Source organism: Ranitomeya variabilis, chromosome 2 (assembly GCF_051348905.1).
Source record: "Ranitomeya variabilis isolate aRanVar5 chromosome 2, aRanVar5.hap1, whole genome shotgun sequence".
NCBI lineage: Eukaryota > Metazoa > Chordata > Amphibia > Anura > Dendrobatidae > Ranitomeya > Ranitomeya variabilis.
Genome location: NC_135233.1, coordinates 493,015,490 through 493,029,779, shown reverse-complemented (window position 1 = coordinate 493,029,779; position 14,290 = coordinate 493,015,490). Strand labels below are relative to the sequence as shown.

The 14,290-nt window shown below is 45.3% G+C and overlaps 1 protein-coding gene across 5 annotated transcripts in view; it reads right to left on the bottom strand.

The window, feature by feature from the left end:
- Nucleotides 1–14,290, bottom strand: part of CPSF7 (cleavage and polyadenylation specific factor 7) — a 43,426-nt gene that overhangs the window by 16,942 nt on the left and 12,194 nt on the right. For all 5 annotated transcript variants that reach the window (XM_077287974.1, XM_077287973.1, XM_077287971.1 and 2 more), the window contains exon 2: nt 3,018–3,221. In XM_077287974.1, coding sequence (XP_077144089.1) covers nt 3,018–3,221 — 204 coding nt within the window. The remainder of the gene's footprint in view (nt 1–3,017; nt 3,222–14,290) is intronic.

Below are 14,290 nucleotides of genomic sequence, written 5' to 3'. Positions count from 1 at the left end.
TCAGACCCCTTTAACGGGTCAGCAGTTTTGCCCAATATAAGATACGGCCATTGCCTTTCAGGGCTTATATACAGTATTCTATAATGCCGTAGATAAACTCTCGGTCCGACCTGAAAGATAAGAAAAATAAGTTTTATTATACTCACCCGGGGGGCGGTCCGGTCCAATGGGTGTCGCAGGTCCGGCGCCTCCCATCTTCTTGCGATGCCGCCATCCTGTTGCTTCATCGCTCCAGGTTGGATGGTGAACAGCCATTTTCAGGTCTCTCCAGAGATGCTCAATTGGGGTTAGGTCAGGGCTCTGGCTGGGCCAGTCAAGAATGGTAACAGAGTTGTTCTGAAGTCACTCCTTTGTTATTTTAGCTGTGTGCTTAAGGTACCTTCACACGAAACGACTTTACAACGAGAACGACAACGATCCGTGACGTTGCAGCGTCCTGGATAGCGATATCGTTGTGTTTGACACGCAGCAGCGATCTGGATCCTGCTGTGATATCGCTGGACGTTGAATAAAGTTCAGAACTTTATTTGGTCGTCAGACCGGCGTGTATCGTCAGGTTTGACACCAAAAGCAACGATGCCAGCGATGTTTTACGCTGGTAACCAGGGTAAGTATCGGGTTACTAAGCGCAGGGCCGCACTTAGTAACCCGATGTTTACCCTGGTTACCAGCGTAAAAGTAAAAATAACAAACAGTACATACTCACCTGCGCGTCCCCCGGCGTCCGCTTCCTGCTCTGACTGAGCGCCGGCCCTAAAGTGAAAGTAAAAGCACAGCGGTGACGTCACCGCTCTGCTGTTAGGGCCGGCGCTCACACAGTACAGGAAGCGGACGCCGGGGGACGCGCAGGTGAGCATGTACTGTTTTTTATTTTTACTTTTACGCTGGTAACCAGGGTAAACATCGGGTTACTAAGCGCGGCCCTGCGCTTAGCAACCCGATGTTTACCCTGGTTACCCGGGGACCTCGGCATCGTTGGTCGCTGGAGAGCGGTCTGTGTGACAGCTCTCCAGCGACCAAACAGCGACGCTGCAGCGAACGGCATCGTTGTCGCTATCGCTGCAGCGTCGCTTCGTGTGAAGGTACCTTTAGGGTTATTGTCTTGTTTGAAGGTGAACCTTCGGCCAAATCTGAGGTCCAGAGCACTCTGGAAGAGGTTTTCATCCAGGATATCTCTGTACTTAGCCACATTCATGTTTCCTTCAATGACAACCAGTCATCCTGTCCATGCAGCTGAAAAACACCCCCATAGCATGATGCTGCCACCACAATGTTTCACTGTTGGGATTGTATTGGGCAGGTGATGAGCAGTGCCTGGTTTTCTCCACACATACCGCTTAGAATTATCACCAAAAAGGTCTATCTTCATCTCATCAGACGAGGGAATCTTATTTCTCATAGTCCTGGAGTCCTTCATGTGTTTTTTTTTTAGCAAACTATGTGGGCTCTCATATGTCTTGCACTGAGGAGAGGCTTCCGTTGGGCCACTCTGCCATAAAGGCCCGACTGGTGGAGAGCTGCAGTGATAGTTGACTTTGTGGAACTTTCTCCCATCTCACTAATGCATCTCTGGAGCTCAGCCACAGTGATTTTGGGGTTCTTCTTTACCTCTCTCAGGAAGGCTCTTCTCCCACAATTGCTCAGTTTGGCTGGACGGCCAGGTCTAGGAAGACTTCTGGTGGTCCCAAACTTCTTCCATTTAAGGATTATGGAGGCCACTGTGCTCTTAGGAACCTTGAGTATTGCAGAAATTATTTTGTAACATTGGCCAGATCTGTACCTTGCCACAATTCTGTCTCTGAGCTCCTTGGCCAGTTCCTTTGACCTCATGATTCTTATTTGGTCTGACATGCACTGGGAGCTGTGAGGTCTTATATAGACAGGTGTGCGCCTTTCCAAATCAAGTCCTATCAGTTTAATTAAACACTCCAATGAAGGAGTAGAACCATCTCAAGAAGGATCACAAGGAAATGGACAGCATGTGACTTAAATATGAGTGTCTGAGCAAAGGGTCTGAATACTTATGACCATGTGATATTTTAGTTTTTCTTTTAATATATATGCAAACATTTCTACATTTGTTTTATCCCAGTAAAGATGGGGTGCAGAATGTACATTAATGTGAAAAAAATTGAACTTTTCTGAATTTACCAAATGGCTGCAATGAAACAAAAAGTGAAAAATTTAAAGGGGTCTGAATACTATCTGTACTCACTGTACTTTAATTAAAAATGCTTTACCATTCCCTTTCTACTATAACTGCTTTATTTTATTTTTTTATTCATGCTGAGATACTCAAACGAGACGTCATAAGGGGGCATCATCGCAGTCTCTGACCCCACCCTCAAATGAAGCATCACCTCCATTTCAGAAGCTGGGCTAGTTCCTTCTCTACTGTGCATGCGTCGCTTGTCAATTCTGACGTATGCGCAGTAAGATCTTGTCACTGCAATATTCTTTATAATGCCCAGTGACAGTGCGCTTGCTCACCAGCTATGATGAGAAGTGATGAGCCAGCGAGAGAGCACTGTCAGTGCGCATTGTAAGGAAATAACCCAGTGAGCAGAAACTAGCCTTGTTCCCAAAAGTAACATAGGTTAACTGGCCACATGCAGGCTAGTCCAACACCACCTGCAACACTAATTAGCAGTTCTCATCCACTACACAATGTACAAAGAAAGCAGTGGTGTGGATGGGATTAACACCTGAGATCTGCAAAATCTGCAGCAGAGAAAATGATAATTTCATAATTGGTACATCCCTGGAATCTGGGTCTTTGCCTTCCTACTCCATGCTGCTGTCGTATTACATAGCAAAAACCTGCTGACAAATTCCTGTTAATTATTTGATCAGTTAATTAAATGACTAATGTTAATTACTTGTGCAAAAGCATTAAGATTGGTATTTCCCTCCTGTGCAGCATCATTAGATGTGGCTGTAGCAATCCCGCAGTAATTCACATTTCAATGAATGGATGCAATAGAAAACTAGTTATAAAAAAAATAAAATCATCTTACCCATGTAAAGTTTCCAATATATACAGATGCCTTCTTTTTGACATTCTTGTATGTGTACAGTACGGCAGGCGCCTTTTTTGATTCAGCATTGACCTGTACAGGGGAGGTTGGCTCAGATTTCCCATCATGGTGAGACGAGCCAAGAGATGCAACTGCCAAGACATCATCATACAAATCTACCTGCTCAGCAGCAAAATCAGCTTCCTAGGAAAAGAGAATCAATATTAATTCTGAAAAACAAACAAAAAACAACAATGCGACATGCAGAGGGATGGTGATCATGCCACAGAAATCAAGACATTCGGAGTCTAAGGCTACATTCACAAATTTGTGTGAATTTTACCATCCATGAGAAATGGACCAATCTTTTCACTGGTGGCATTCTGGTTTCATAATTTTTTTTTCATTGAAAATAAGTTTTCCTTCCCATATTAAAAAACACCCTTGAATTTGTTCTTTTTAATTAAAAATATATTCAAAATCAAGTACTAAACAACAGAAAGCAAGCATGGATCAGATTACGAACATTCCAGAGTCTCCCTCCCAGATCCATGTTTCTCATGTATAGGTGAACAGATCCATGAAACTTTATAGGTCCATGTGCTATCCGAGAAAAACAAAACAAAATTGGACAACACATGGATATTTCACAGATGTGTGAACATAGCCTTAGTATGAGGAAGGAAAAAAAAATCATGCACAATTCTAAAGAGTGTTCCCACCAGGGCAGTGCAGTCAGAGTCGGTATAAAATGGACTGACTCCAACTCCTAAAATATATAATTGTGCACAGTAGTACAATGAAGGAGGTGCTGTGAATGTTTTCATAATAATTTGGGAAAGTTATAAGACGTCATATAAATTAAGGATCTCGGCTTTTAGTGGAGATGAATCTGTGCTGCACTTTATGTACATGCTCAGTAGTGACCAGTGCTCTGGGGTCATAGTGATCAATCTGTGCTGCACTTTATGCACATCCTCAGTAGTGACCAGTGTGGTGGGGTCATAGATGAGATGAATCTGTGCTGCACACTTTATTATTATTAATTTATATAGCACCATTAATTCAATGGTGCTGTACATGAGAAGGGGTTACATAAAAAGTTATAGATATTGGTTACAGTAAACAAATTTACGCTGACAGACTGGTTCAGAGGGGAGAGGACCCTGTCCATGCGGACTTACATTCTACAGGATAATGGTGAAGAGATAGAAGGTCGGGGGTGCGGCACCTCTGGTGGTGGTGGTGAGGCGGCAGAATGGTTATTGCAGGCTGTAAGCTTTACTGAAGAGATGGGTTTTCAGGTTCCATCTGAAGGATTCGAGGATGGTGAATAATAGGACGTGTTGAGGCATGGAATTCCAGAGGATGGGGGATATTCGGGGGAAATCTTGGAGGCGGTTGTGTGCGGAACGAATAAGTGTGGAGGAGAGTAGGAGGTCTTGAGAGGATCGACGATTACGTGAGGGACGATATTGGGAGATTAGTTCAAAGATATAGGGAGGGGACAGGTTGTGGATGGCTTTGTAGGTCAGTGTTAGTAGTTTGAACTGGATTCGTTGAAGAATTGGGAGCCAGTGGAGGGATTTGCAGAGAGGAGAAGCAGGGGAGTAGCGAGGAGAGATGTGGATTAGTTGGGCAGCAGAGTTGAGGACAGACTGGAGTGGTGCAAGAGAGTTAGCGGGGAGGCCACAGAGGGTGTTGCAGTAATCAAGGCGGGAGATGATGAGGGCATGCACAAGAGTTTTAGTAGATTGAGGGCTGAGGAAGGGACGGATTCTGGAAATATTTTTGAGTTGGAGGCGACAGGAAGTGGCAAGAGTTTGGACGTGCGGTTTGAAGGAGAGGACAGAGTCGACAGTTACTCCAAGGCAGCGAATTTCAGGTGCAGGAGAGAGCGTGATGCCATTTACCATAATAGATAGGTCGAGTAAAGGAGATACGCGAGATGGAGGAAAGATGATGAGTTCGGTTTTGTCTACATTGAGTTTTAGGAAGCGAGAGGTGAAGGAGGATAAGGCTGATAGACACTCCAGGATTCAGGACAGCAGAGAGGTGACATCTGGGCCAGAGAGGTAGATATGAGTGTCATCCGCATACAGGTGGTACTGGAAGCCATGAGACTTTATGAGTTGTCCTAGGCCAAGGATATAGAAGGAAAAGAGTAGGGGGCCCCAGGACAGAGCCTTGAGGGACTCCAACAGAGAGAGGCTGGGATTAGGAGGTAGCGTGGGAGTGGGAAACGCTAAATGTGCAGTTGAAAAGGTATTAGGCAATCCAGGACAAGGCAAGGTCTTTGATGCCAAGGGAACAAAGAATCTGTAGCAGTAGGAAGTGGTCGACTGTGTCTAAGGCAGATGACAGGTCGAGGAGGATGGAGAACTGTCTGTTAGCTTTGACTGTGAGTAAGTCATTAGTAATTTTGGTCAGGGCAGTTTCGATGGAGTGGTGGGGGCGGAGGCCAGATTGGAGGTCATCAAGGAGAGAGTTAGATGAGAGGTGGGAGGAAAGTTGAGCATGGACATGCTGCACAAGGAGTTTGGAAGCAAACGGAAGCAGTGATATGGGACGATAGCTGGGCATAGCAGTTGTGTCAAGGTTAGTTTTTTTTGAGAATGCGTGTGATGGTGACATGTTTGAAGGCAGAGAGGAAGGTAACAGAAGATAGCGATAGGTTGAAGAGATGGGTTAGGGCTGGAATGAGTGTGTTAGTGAGGTTGAGGAGCAGGTAGGAAGGGATGGGGTCAAGTGCACAGGTGGTGAGGTGTGATTTGGAAAGGAGATGAGTAAGCTCTCCTTCAGTGATGTTGGAGAGAGAGGTTATTAGGGATGGGCAGAGGTCTGGTATATGGAGTGGTTGGGGTGGTGGAGCAGTAAAGGATTGCCTTGTTTGGTCTATCTTATTTTTGAAGTAGGTGGCAAAGTCCTTGGCAGAGATTAGGGAAGTTGGAGGAGGCAGTGGTGGGCTGAGGAGAGAATTGAATGTGCTGAACAGCTGTTTCGGGTTGTAGGATAATGAAGATAAAAGGTTTGTGAAATAGGTTTGTTTAGCAGATGTGAGGGCTAATTTGAAGGCAAGTGTAGCTTGGTTGAAAGCGGTGAAGTCGTCTGGCAGGCGTGTTTTCTTCCAACACCACTCCGCAACCCTGGATGCTTGTCGAAGTTTTTTGGTGAGACTGTTGTGCCATGGTTGCCTATTGATTTGACTTTATGTACATGCTCAGTAGTGACCAGTGCTGTGGGGTCGTAGTTGAGATGAATCTGTGCTGCACTTTATGTACATGCTCAGTAGTGACCAGTGCCATGGGGTTGGCATCGGAGTCAGGGAAATTTAGGAGTTGGAGGTTTGACTTACTGACGCCACAGCCCTGATTCCCACCCAAAATGCAGGACAAGGTAGGTCATGTAAACTGCTTAAATTTGCATCCATTTTTTCCTAATAATTGCTACCAATACCCATATTACAAATCTGCACTATTTTTGGAGAAAGCTGATGTAAAAGTAGCCAATTCGTCATCACACATCTTTCTCAGAAACTATTTTAACCCCTTCACGACATGCACCGTACTAGTACTGGGCATGTCGTGTCTCCCCCTTTGATGTGAGCTCCGGAGGTGAGCCCACATCAAAGTCGCGACATGTCAGCTATTTCATACAGCTGACAAGTGCGCGCAATAGCGGCGGGTGAAATCGCGATTCACCCGCCGCTAATAACCTGTTAAATGCCGCTCTCAAACGCTGACAGCGGCATTTAACTACCGCTTCCGGCCGCGCGGCCGGAAATGAGCGCATCGCCGACCCCCGTCACATGATCGGGGGTCGGCGATGCCTCAGGATGGTAACCATAGAGGTCCTTAAGACCTCTATGGTTACTGATGCCGGCCTGCTGTGAGTGCCACCCTGTGGTCGGCGCTCATAGCAAGCCTGCAATTCAGCTACATAGCAGCGATCTGATGATCACTGCTATGTAGCTGAGCCGATCGAGTGGTGCCAGCTTCTAGCCTCCCATGGAGGCTATTGAAGCATGGCAAAAGTTAAAAAGAACTGTTTTTAAAAAAAAAAATATATATATAAAAGTTTAATTCACCCCCCTTTCGCCCCATCCATAATAAAACAATTAAAAAAAAAAAAATCAAACCTACACATATTTGGTATCGCCGAGTTCAGAATCGCCCGATCTATCAATAAGAAAAAAAAGCATTAACCTGATCGCTAAACAGCGTAGCGAGAAAAAAATTACGTCTTTTTGGTCACCACGACATTGCATTAAAATGCAATAACGAGCGATCAAAAGAAAGTATCTACACCAAAATAGTATCATTAAAAATGTCAGCTCGGCACACAAAAATAAGCCCTCACCCAACCCCAGATCATGAAAAATGGAGACGCTACTTGTATTAGAAAATTGCGCAATTATTTTTTTTAGCGAAGTTTGGAATTTTTTTCACCACTTAGATAATAAAGAACCTAGACATGTTTGGCGTCTATGAACTCGTAATGACCTGGAGAATCATAATTGCAAGTCAGTTTTAGCATTTAGTGAACCTAGCAAAAAAAAGCCAAACAAAAAACGAGTGTGAGATTGCAATTTTTTTTGCAATTTCACTGCATTTAGAATTTTTTTTAAACCAATGGTGTCGTTCAAAAGTACAACTCGTCTCGCAAAAAATAAGCCCTCACATGGCCACATTGACGAAAAAAGAAAAAAAAGTTATGGCTCTGGGAAGGAGGGGAGCGAAAAACGACAAAAGCTCCGGTTATTAAAAGGTTAAAGAGTGAAGGACTAGAAAAAAAAAAAAAACAGGTTTGCTTCCATCCAAAACCACTGCCAGACCTCACCAAAAGTGATCTGTGGTATAGCTCAGGTTTAATAAATTCAAGTTTTGCACTGTTTATGTTTTTTTTTTAATCCTCTTATCTCTTTGAGACAGCCATAGACCTAAACCAACAGTTTACCTGACAGCCTTTTATCCAGACCCCATCATGTTGTACATGCTCATGTTTATTCAAATGAGGAAAGCTGAAAGAGTAGCCTCTATGGGTTCAATGAATGGAACCCCCATTGAACACCAAATTAAGGGTCCCAAATCCACTGTTTGACTGTAGTGCGCAAAAACAGGGCAGTTTCTTTCAGAGGGCACTTTCGGAAACTAGTTCTTGGAATAAGTGGGGGCCACAGCAGTCACATCCAATCATACACTTGTCATCTTCCCTGTGAATGGCTGATTAGTGAACACATATAACAATAATATAAACGATGTTCTACACTTTTTCTGATGAATACTGCCGCCTGAGATAGGGACAGGAGTGACTGCCGCTGAGCCGTTTCCACCTTTGTGGTCAGCTTCAAACATTATACAGGTGAAATTTATCTTGCGGAGACTCATGTCTGGAAAGACGCGCCGCATGTCCGTCTCCGCCGCGGACGGATAGTGGACATGGGATTTCTTTCTTCTTCCTCTTTCCAGACCACAGCATGTCGACTTCTCTTGGAGATCCACTAGAGAAATTCCCCCATAGAATGTATTGGATGCAGTGAATCCGCACGGTTCAGTGAACACATGCGGATTCAATAGAACGCAGCGCTTCGGACGCAGTAAACATGTGATGTGTCCAAAGAACTGCTACTTCCGAATCGTGTGCACCCACCCTTATTCTTGAAGATTTCTAATAAGATGTAATTGGCTAAGTTGATGGTATGTATAATTTTACCAAGAGATAACCCCTTTGTGGTGAAATGTGTGTGTGCGTGTATATACATATATACACATAAATATATATATATATATATTTATTTGTTTAAGGGTCACTTCCGTCTGTCTGGCTGTGCTATATGCTACGTGGGCTGTGCTATATGCTACGTGGGCTGTGCTATATGCTACGATGCGTTAGAATCGGGCCACGGCCTATGTACAGTTGTGGCCAAAAGTATTGACACCACTGCAATTCTGTCAGATAATACTCAGTTTCTTCCTGAAAATGATTGCAAACACAAATTCTTTGGTATTATCTTCATTTAATTTGTCTTAAATGAAAAAACACAAAAGAGAATGAAGCAAAACATTGATCATTTCTCACAAAACTCCAAAAGTGGGCTAGACAAAAGTATTGGCACCCTCAGCCTAATACTTGGTTGCACAACCTTTAGCCAAAATAACTGCGACCAACCGCTTCCGGTAACCATCAATGAGTTTCTTACAATGCTCTGCTGGAATTTTAGACCATTCTTCTTTGGCAAACTGCTCCAGGTCCCTGATATTTGAAGGGTGCCTTCTCCAAACTGCCATTTTTAGATCTCTCCACAGGTGTTCTATGGGATTCAGGTCTGGACTCATTGCTGGTCACCTCAGAAGTCTCCAGTGCTTTCTCTCAAACCATTTTCTAGTGCTTTTTGAAGTGTGTTTTGGGTCATTGTCCTTGCTGGAAGACCCATGACCTCTGAGGGAGACCCAGCTTTCTCACACTGGGCCCCACATTATGCTGCAAAATTTGTTGGTAGTCTTCAGACTTCATAATGCCATGCACACGGTCAAGCAGTCTAGTGCCAGAGGCAGCAAAGCAACCCCAAAACATCAGGGAACCTCCGCCAAGTTTGACTGTAGGGACCATGTTCTTTTCATTGAATGCCTCTTTTTTTCTCCTGTAAACTCTATGTTGATGCCTTTGCCCAAAAATCTCTACTTTTGTCTCATCTGACCAGAGAACATTCTTCCAAAACGTTTTAGGCTTTTTCAGGTAAGTTTTGGCTTTTATATGTCTCGGGGTAAGAAGAGGGGTCTTCCTAGGTCTCCTACCATACAGTCCCTTTTCATTCAGACACCGACGGATAGTACGGGTTGACACTATTGTACCCTCAGACTGCAGGGCAGCTTGAACTTGTTTGGATGTTAGGGTACCGTCACACAGTGCAATTTTGATCGCTACGACGGTACGATTCGTGACGTTCTAGCGATATCGTTACGATATCGCAGTGTCTGACACGCAGCGTCTGACACGCAGCAGCGATCAGGGATCCTGCTGAGAATCGTACGTCGTAGCAGATCGTTTGGAACTTTCTTTCGTCGCTTGATCACCCGCTGACATCGCTGGATCGTTGTGTGTGACAGCGATCCAGCGATGCGTTCGCTGGTAACCAGGGTAAACATCGGGTAACTAAGCGCAGGGCCGCGCTTAGTAACCCGATGTTTACCGTGGTTACCAGTGTAAAAGTAAAAAAAAAAAAACCGTACATGCTCACCATCTGATGTCCGTCCGGTCCCTTGCCGTCCGCTTCCCGCTCTGACTGTCTGCCGGCCGGAAAGTGAGAGCAGATCACAGCGGTGACGTCACCGCTGCACTCTGCTCTCACTGTACGGCCGGATCTGTCAGAGCAGGAAGCGGACGGCAAGGGACCGGACGGACATCAGATGGTGAGCATGTACGGTTTTTTTTTTTTTACTTTTACGCTGGTAACCACGGTAAACATCGGGTTACTAAGCGCGGCCCTGCGCTTAGTAACCCGATGTTTACCCTGGTTACCCGGGGACTTCGGCATCGCTCCAGCGCCGTGATAGCAACGTGTGACCGCAGTCTACGACGCTGGAGCGATAATCATACGATCGCTGCGACGTCACGGATCGTGCCGTCGTAGCGATCAAAATTGCACTGTGTGACGGTACCCTTAGTCGAGGTTCTTTATCCCACATCCGCACAATCTTGCGTTGAAATCTCTTGTCAATTTTTATTTTCCGTCCACATCTAGGGAGGTTAGCCACAGTGCCAGTGGCTTTAAACTTCTTGATGACACTGCGCACGGTAGACACAGGAACATTCAGGTCTTTGGAGATGGACTTGTAGCCTTGAGATTGCTCATGCTTCATCACAATTTGGTTTCTCAAGTCCTCAGACAGTTCTTTGGTCTTCTTTCTTTTCTCCATGCTCAATGTGGTACACACAAGGACACAGGCCAGAGGCTGAGTCAACTTTAATCCAGGTCAACTGGCTGCAAGTGTGATTTAGTTATTGCCAACACCTGTTTGGTGCCACAGGTAAGGGTACCGTCACACAGTGGCATTTTCATCGCTACGACGGCACGATTCGTGACGTTCTAGCGATATAGTTACGATCTCGCAGTGTCTGACACGCTACTGCGATCAGGGACCCTGCTGAGAATCGTACGTCGTAGCAGATCGTTTGAAACTTTCTTTCGTCGCTGGATCTCCCGCTGTCATCGCTGGATCGGTGTGTGTGACAGCGATCCAGCGATGCGTTCGCTTGTAACCAGGGTAAACATCGGGTTACTAAGCGCAGGGCCGCGCTTAGTAACCCGATGTTTACCGTGGTTACCAGCGTAAAAGTAAAAAAAAAAAAAAACGTACATACTCACCATCTGATGTCCGTCAGGTCCCTTGCCGTCTGCTTCCCGCTCTGACTGAGTGCCGGCCGGAAAGTGAGAGCAGATCACAGCGGTGACGTCGCCGCTGTGATCTGCTTTCACTTTACGGCGGCACTCAGTCAGCGGGAAGCAGACGGCAAGGGACCTGACGGACATCAGATGGTGAGTATGTACGGTTTGTTTGTTTTTTACTTTTACGCTAGTAACCACGGTAAACATCGGGTTACTAAGCGCGGCCCTGCGCTTAGTAACCCGATGTTTACCCTGGTTACCAGCGAACCTCGGCATCGTTGGTCGCTGGAGAGCGGTCTGTGTGACAGCTCCCCAGCGACCACACAACGACTTACCAACGATCACGGCCAGGTCGTATCGCAGGTCGTGATCGTTGGTAAATCGTATAGTGAGACAGTACCCTAAGTTACAGGTGCTGTTAATTACACTAATTAGAGAAGCATCACATGATTTTTCGAACAGTGCCAATACTTTTGTCCACCCCCTTTTTTATGTTTGGTGTGGAATTATATATCCAATTTGGCTTTAGGACAATTCTTTTTGTGTTTTTTCATTTAAGACAAATTAAATGAAGATAATAACAAAGAATTTGTGTTTGCAATCATTTTCAGGAAGAAACTGAGTATTATCTGACAGAATTGCAGGGGTGTCAATACTTTTGGCCACAACTATATAGGTATTGTGTGACTAGTAACATCTGTCCTGAAGGCTGCATGTCTCACCCAGGTGTTAATATGTATTTTCCTGAGACAAGCAGACTCCTGTCTCCAAATCTCACCAGGGGGTCCAGCTAGGACCAAGAAGAAAGGGAACATTTGACAACTCCTAGCCCTTGGAGGAGAGATGTCAATTACGGCATGATAGTGTCTCTGAGAACTTTTACACAAAGGATCTCAAGAGAAAATAATATATTCATTGGTAGCGCGGCCATGGTCCAATCAAAAACAAGCAATTATGATATCAACCTGAGGGGCTAGAAATCTGACCTCTAGACCAAAGCTATAAATTAGATCTGTATACCTAGAATTGTGTTCACATGTGAACATATTTTTATACCTTTTCCTTATTGTAAGCACTGAACCTTTTTGTATTAAAGCATAAAACTTTAACAAGTTGAACCTTGAATGTTCTAAAAGAATCCATAGCCTTAAACTGTATGATCCGTATGAGTGGTAGACAGTATTAGTACTATTTCCGGGACTCATCGCCCGTGTATTTGGTGAGTGGTGGCAGCGCGTATGAGCGGATGTGTGGCCTGGGTTGGTGTGTGATTTATGCTCCCATTACAGCATAGGACAGAGGTTGAATGCTGGACAGAGTGGGGAGATAAATTAACCCTTGCAGGCACAACCCTAAGTCACGTGCTGAGAGCGGGTACGTGACAAATTAGTGACACCACGGAGAGGGATCCGTGACACCCTTTAAGAAGCTTTTCCAAGTATGAACATTAAAATTAGACCTCTACTAACAGAAAAGGGAATCCTGCTAACCCCACCTATTGGCGTATTCGATTATTTACAAGTATATACCCTGTAAGGGTATTAATAATATGTAATATTAGGGTGCTTTCACATTGCGTCTAGGGACACATTTTCTGTTGGGCATACATCCAATCCCCCAGCAAAACAGAATCTGATCGCATGCGCAGGCAAGGCCATACATTAAAGGGAACTTGTCACCCCCAAAATTGAAGGTGAGCTAAGCCCACCGGCATCAGGGGCTTAGCCACAGCATTCAGTAATGCTGTAGATAAGCCCCCGATGTATCCTGAAAGATGAGAAAGAGAGGTTAGATTATACTCACCCAGGGTGGTCCCGCTCGGATGGGCGTCGCGGTCCGGGGCCTCCCATCTTCTTACGATGACGTCCTCTTCTTGTATTCATGCTGTGGCACCGGCATACTTTGTCTGCCTGGTTGAGGACAGAGCAAAGTACTGCAGTGTGCATGCGCTGCGCCTCTGACCTTTCCCGGCGCCTGCGCACTGCAGTACTTTGCTCTGCCCTCAACAGGCCAGACAAAGTACGCCTGCGCCGAGCCTGAAGACAAGAAGAGGACGTCATCGTAAGACAGGAGGCCCTGGACCGGACCGCGATGTCCATCGGACCAGAACTGCAGCGGGAACGCTCCTGGGTGAGTATAATCTAACCTCTTTTTCTCATCTTTCAGGATACAACAGGGGCTTATCTACAGCATTCCAGAATGCTGTAGATAAGCCCCTGATGCCGGTGGGCTTAGCTCACCTTCGATTTTGAGGGTGACAGGTTCCCTTTAATGGGGATGGCAGAGTGAATGTGTCCCTAGACGCAATGTGAGAGCACCCTTAGCCGGATTAGACACCCATCTACAGATAACTGTAATACGGGGGTACTTTCTGTATCCAAAATCAATTAAACCAGCTCCCCAGTGTAGATATGCACCACTAATCCCGGGCACGAATTACGCTCCTGTTTAGAGTTCCAACAGGAACAACAAAGAAACATTCATAGTCCAGCCAGATGGTTTAAACAATTAATTCTTAATTTATTGAAAAGCCAATAAAGTCCCAGCAGACAAGGTAACATGCACACTGACTATATGTTTTAAGCAGTTAGACCGTCCTTTTTATATGCAGCGGGTGTCTGGTTTGGCTAATAACCCTGGTTATGTTACAATGTGCTCTAAAGGGATGGACATTAAAGTACATTTACACTGACCAATCCAAACTAGTAACTGCAGAGCGAGGCTCTCATAGACTTGCATTGAGAGCTTGTAACAGTTACCTCTGACTTCCAGGCAGGCAGAAGTTACAGTCACAAGTTGGTGCCGTGGGACCAGGAAAAGCTGAAGACGGCAGCTAGTAAGTATACGATTTGGGGCAGGGAACATACAGTACATTAGTAGCACCACT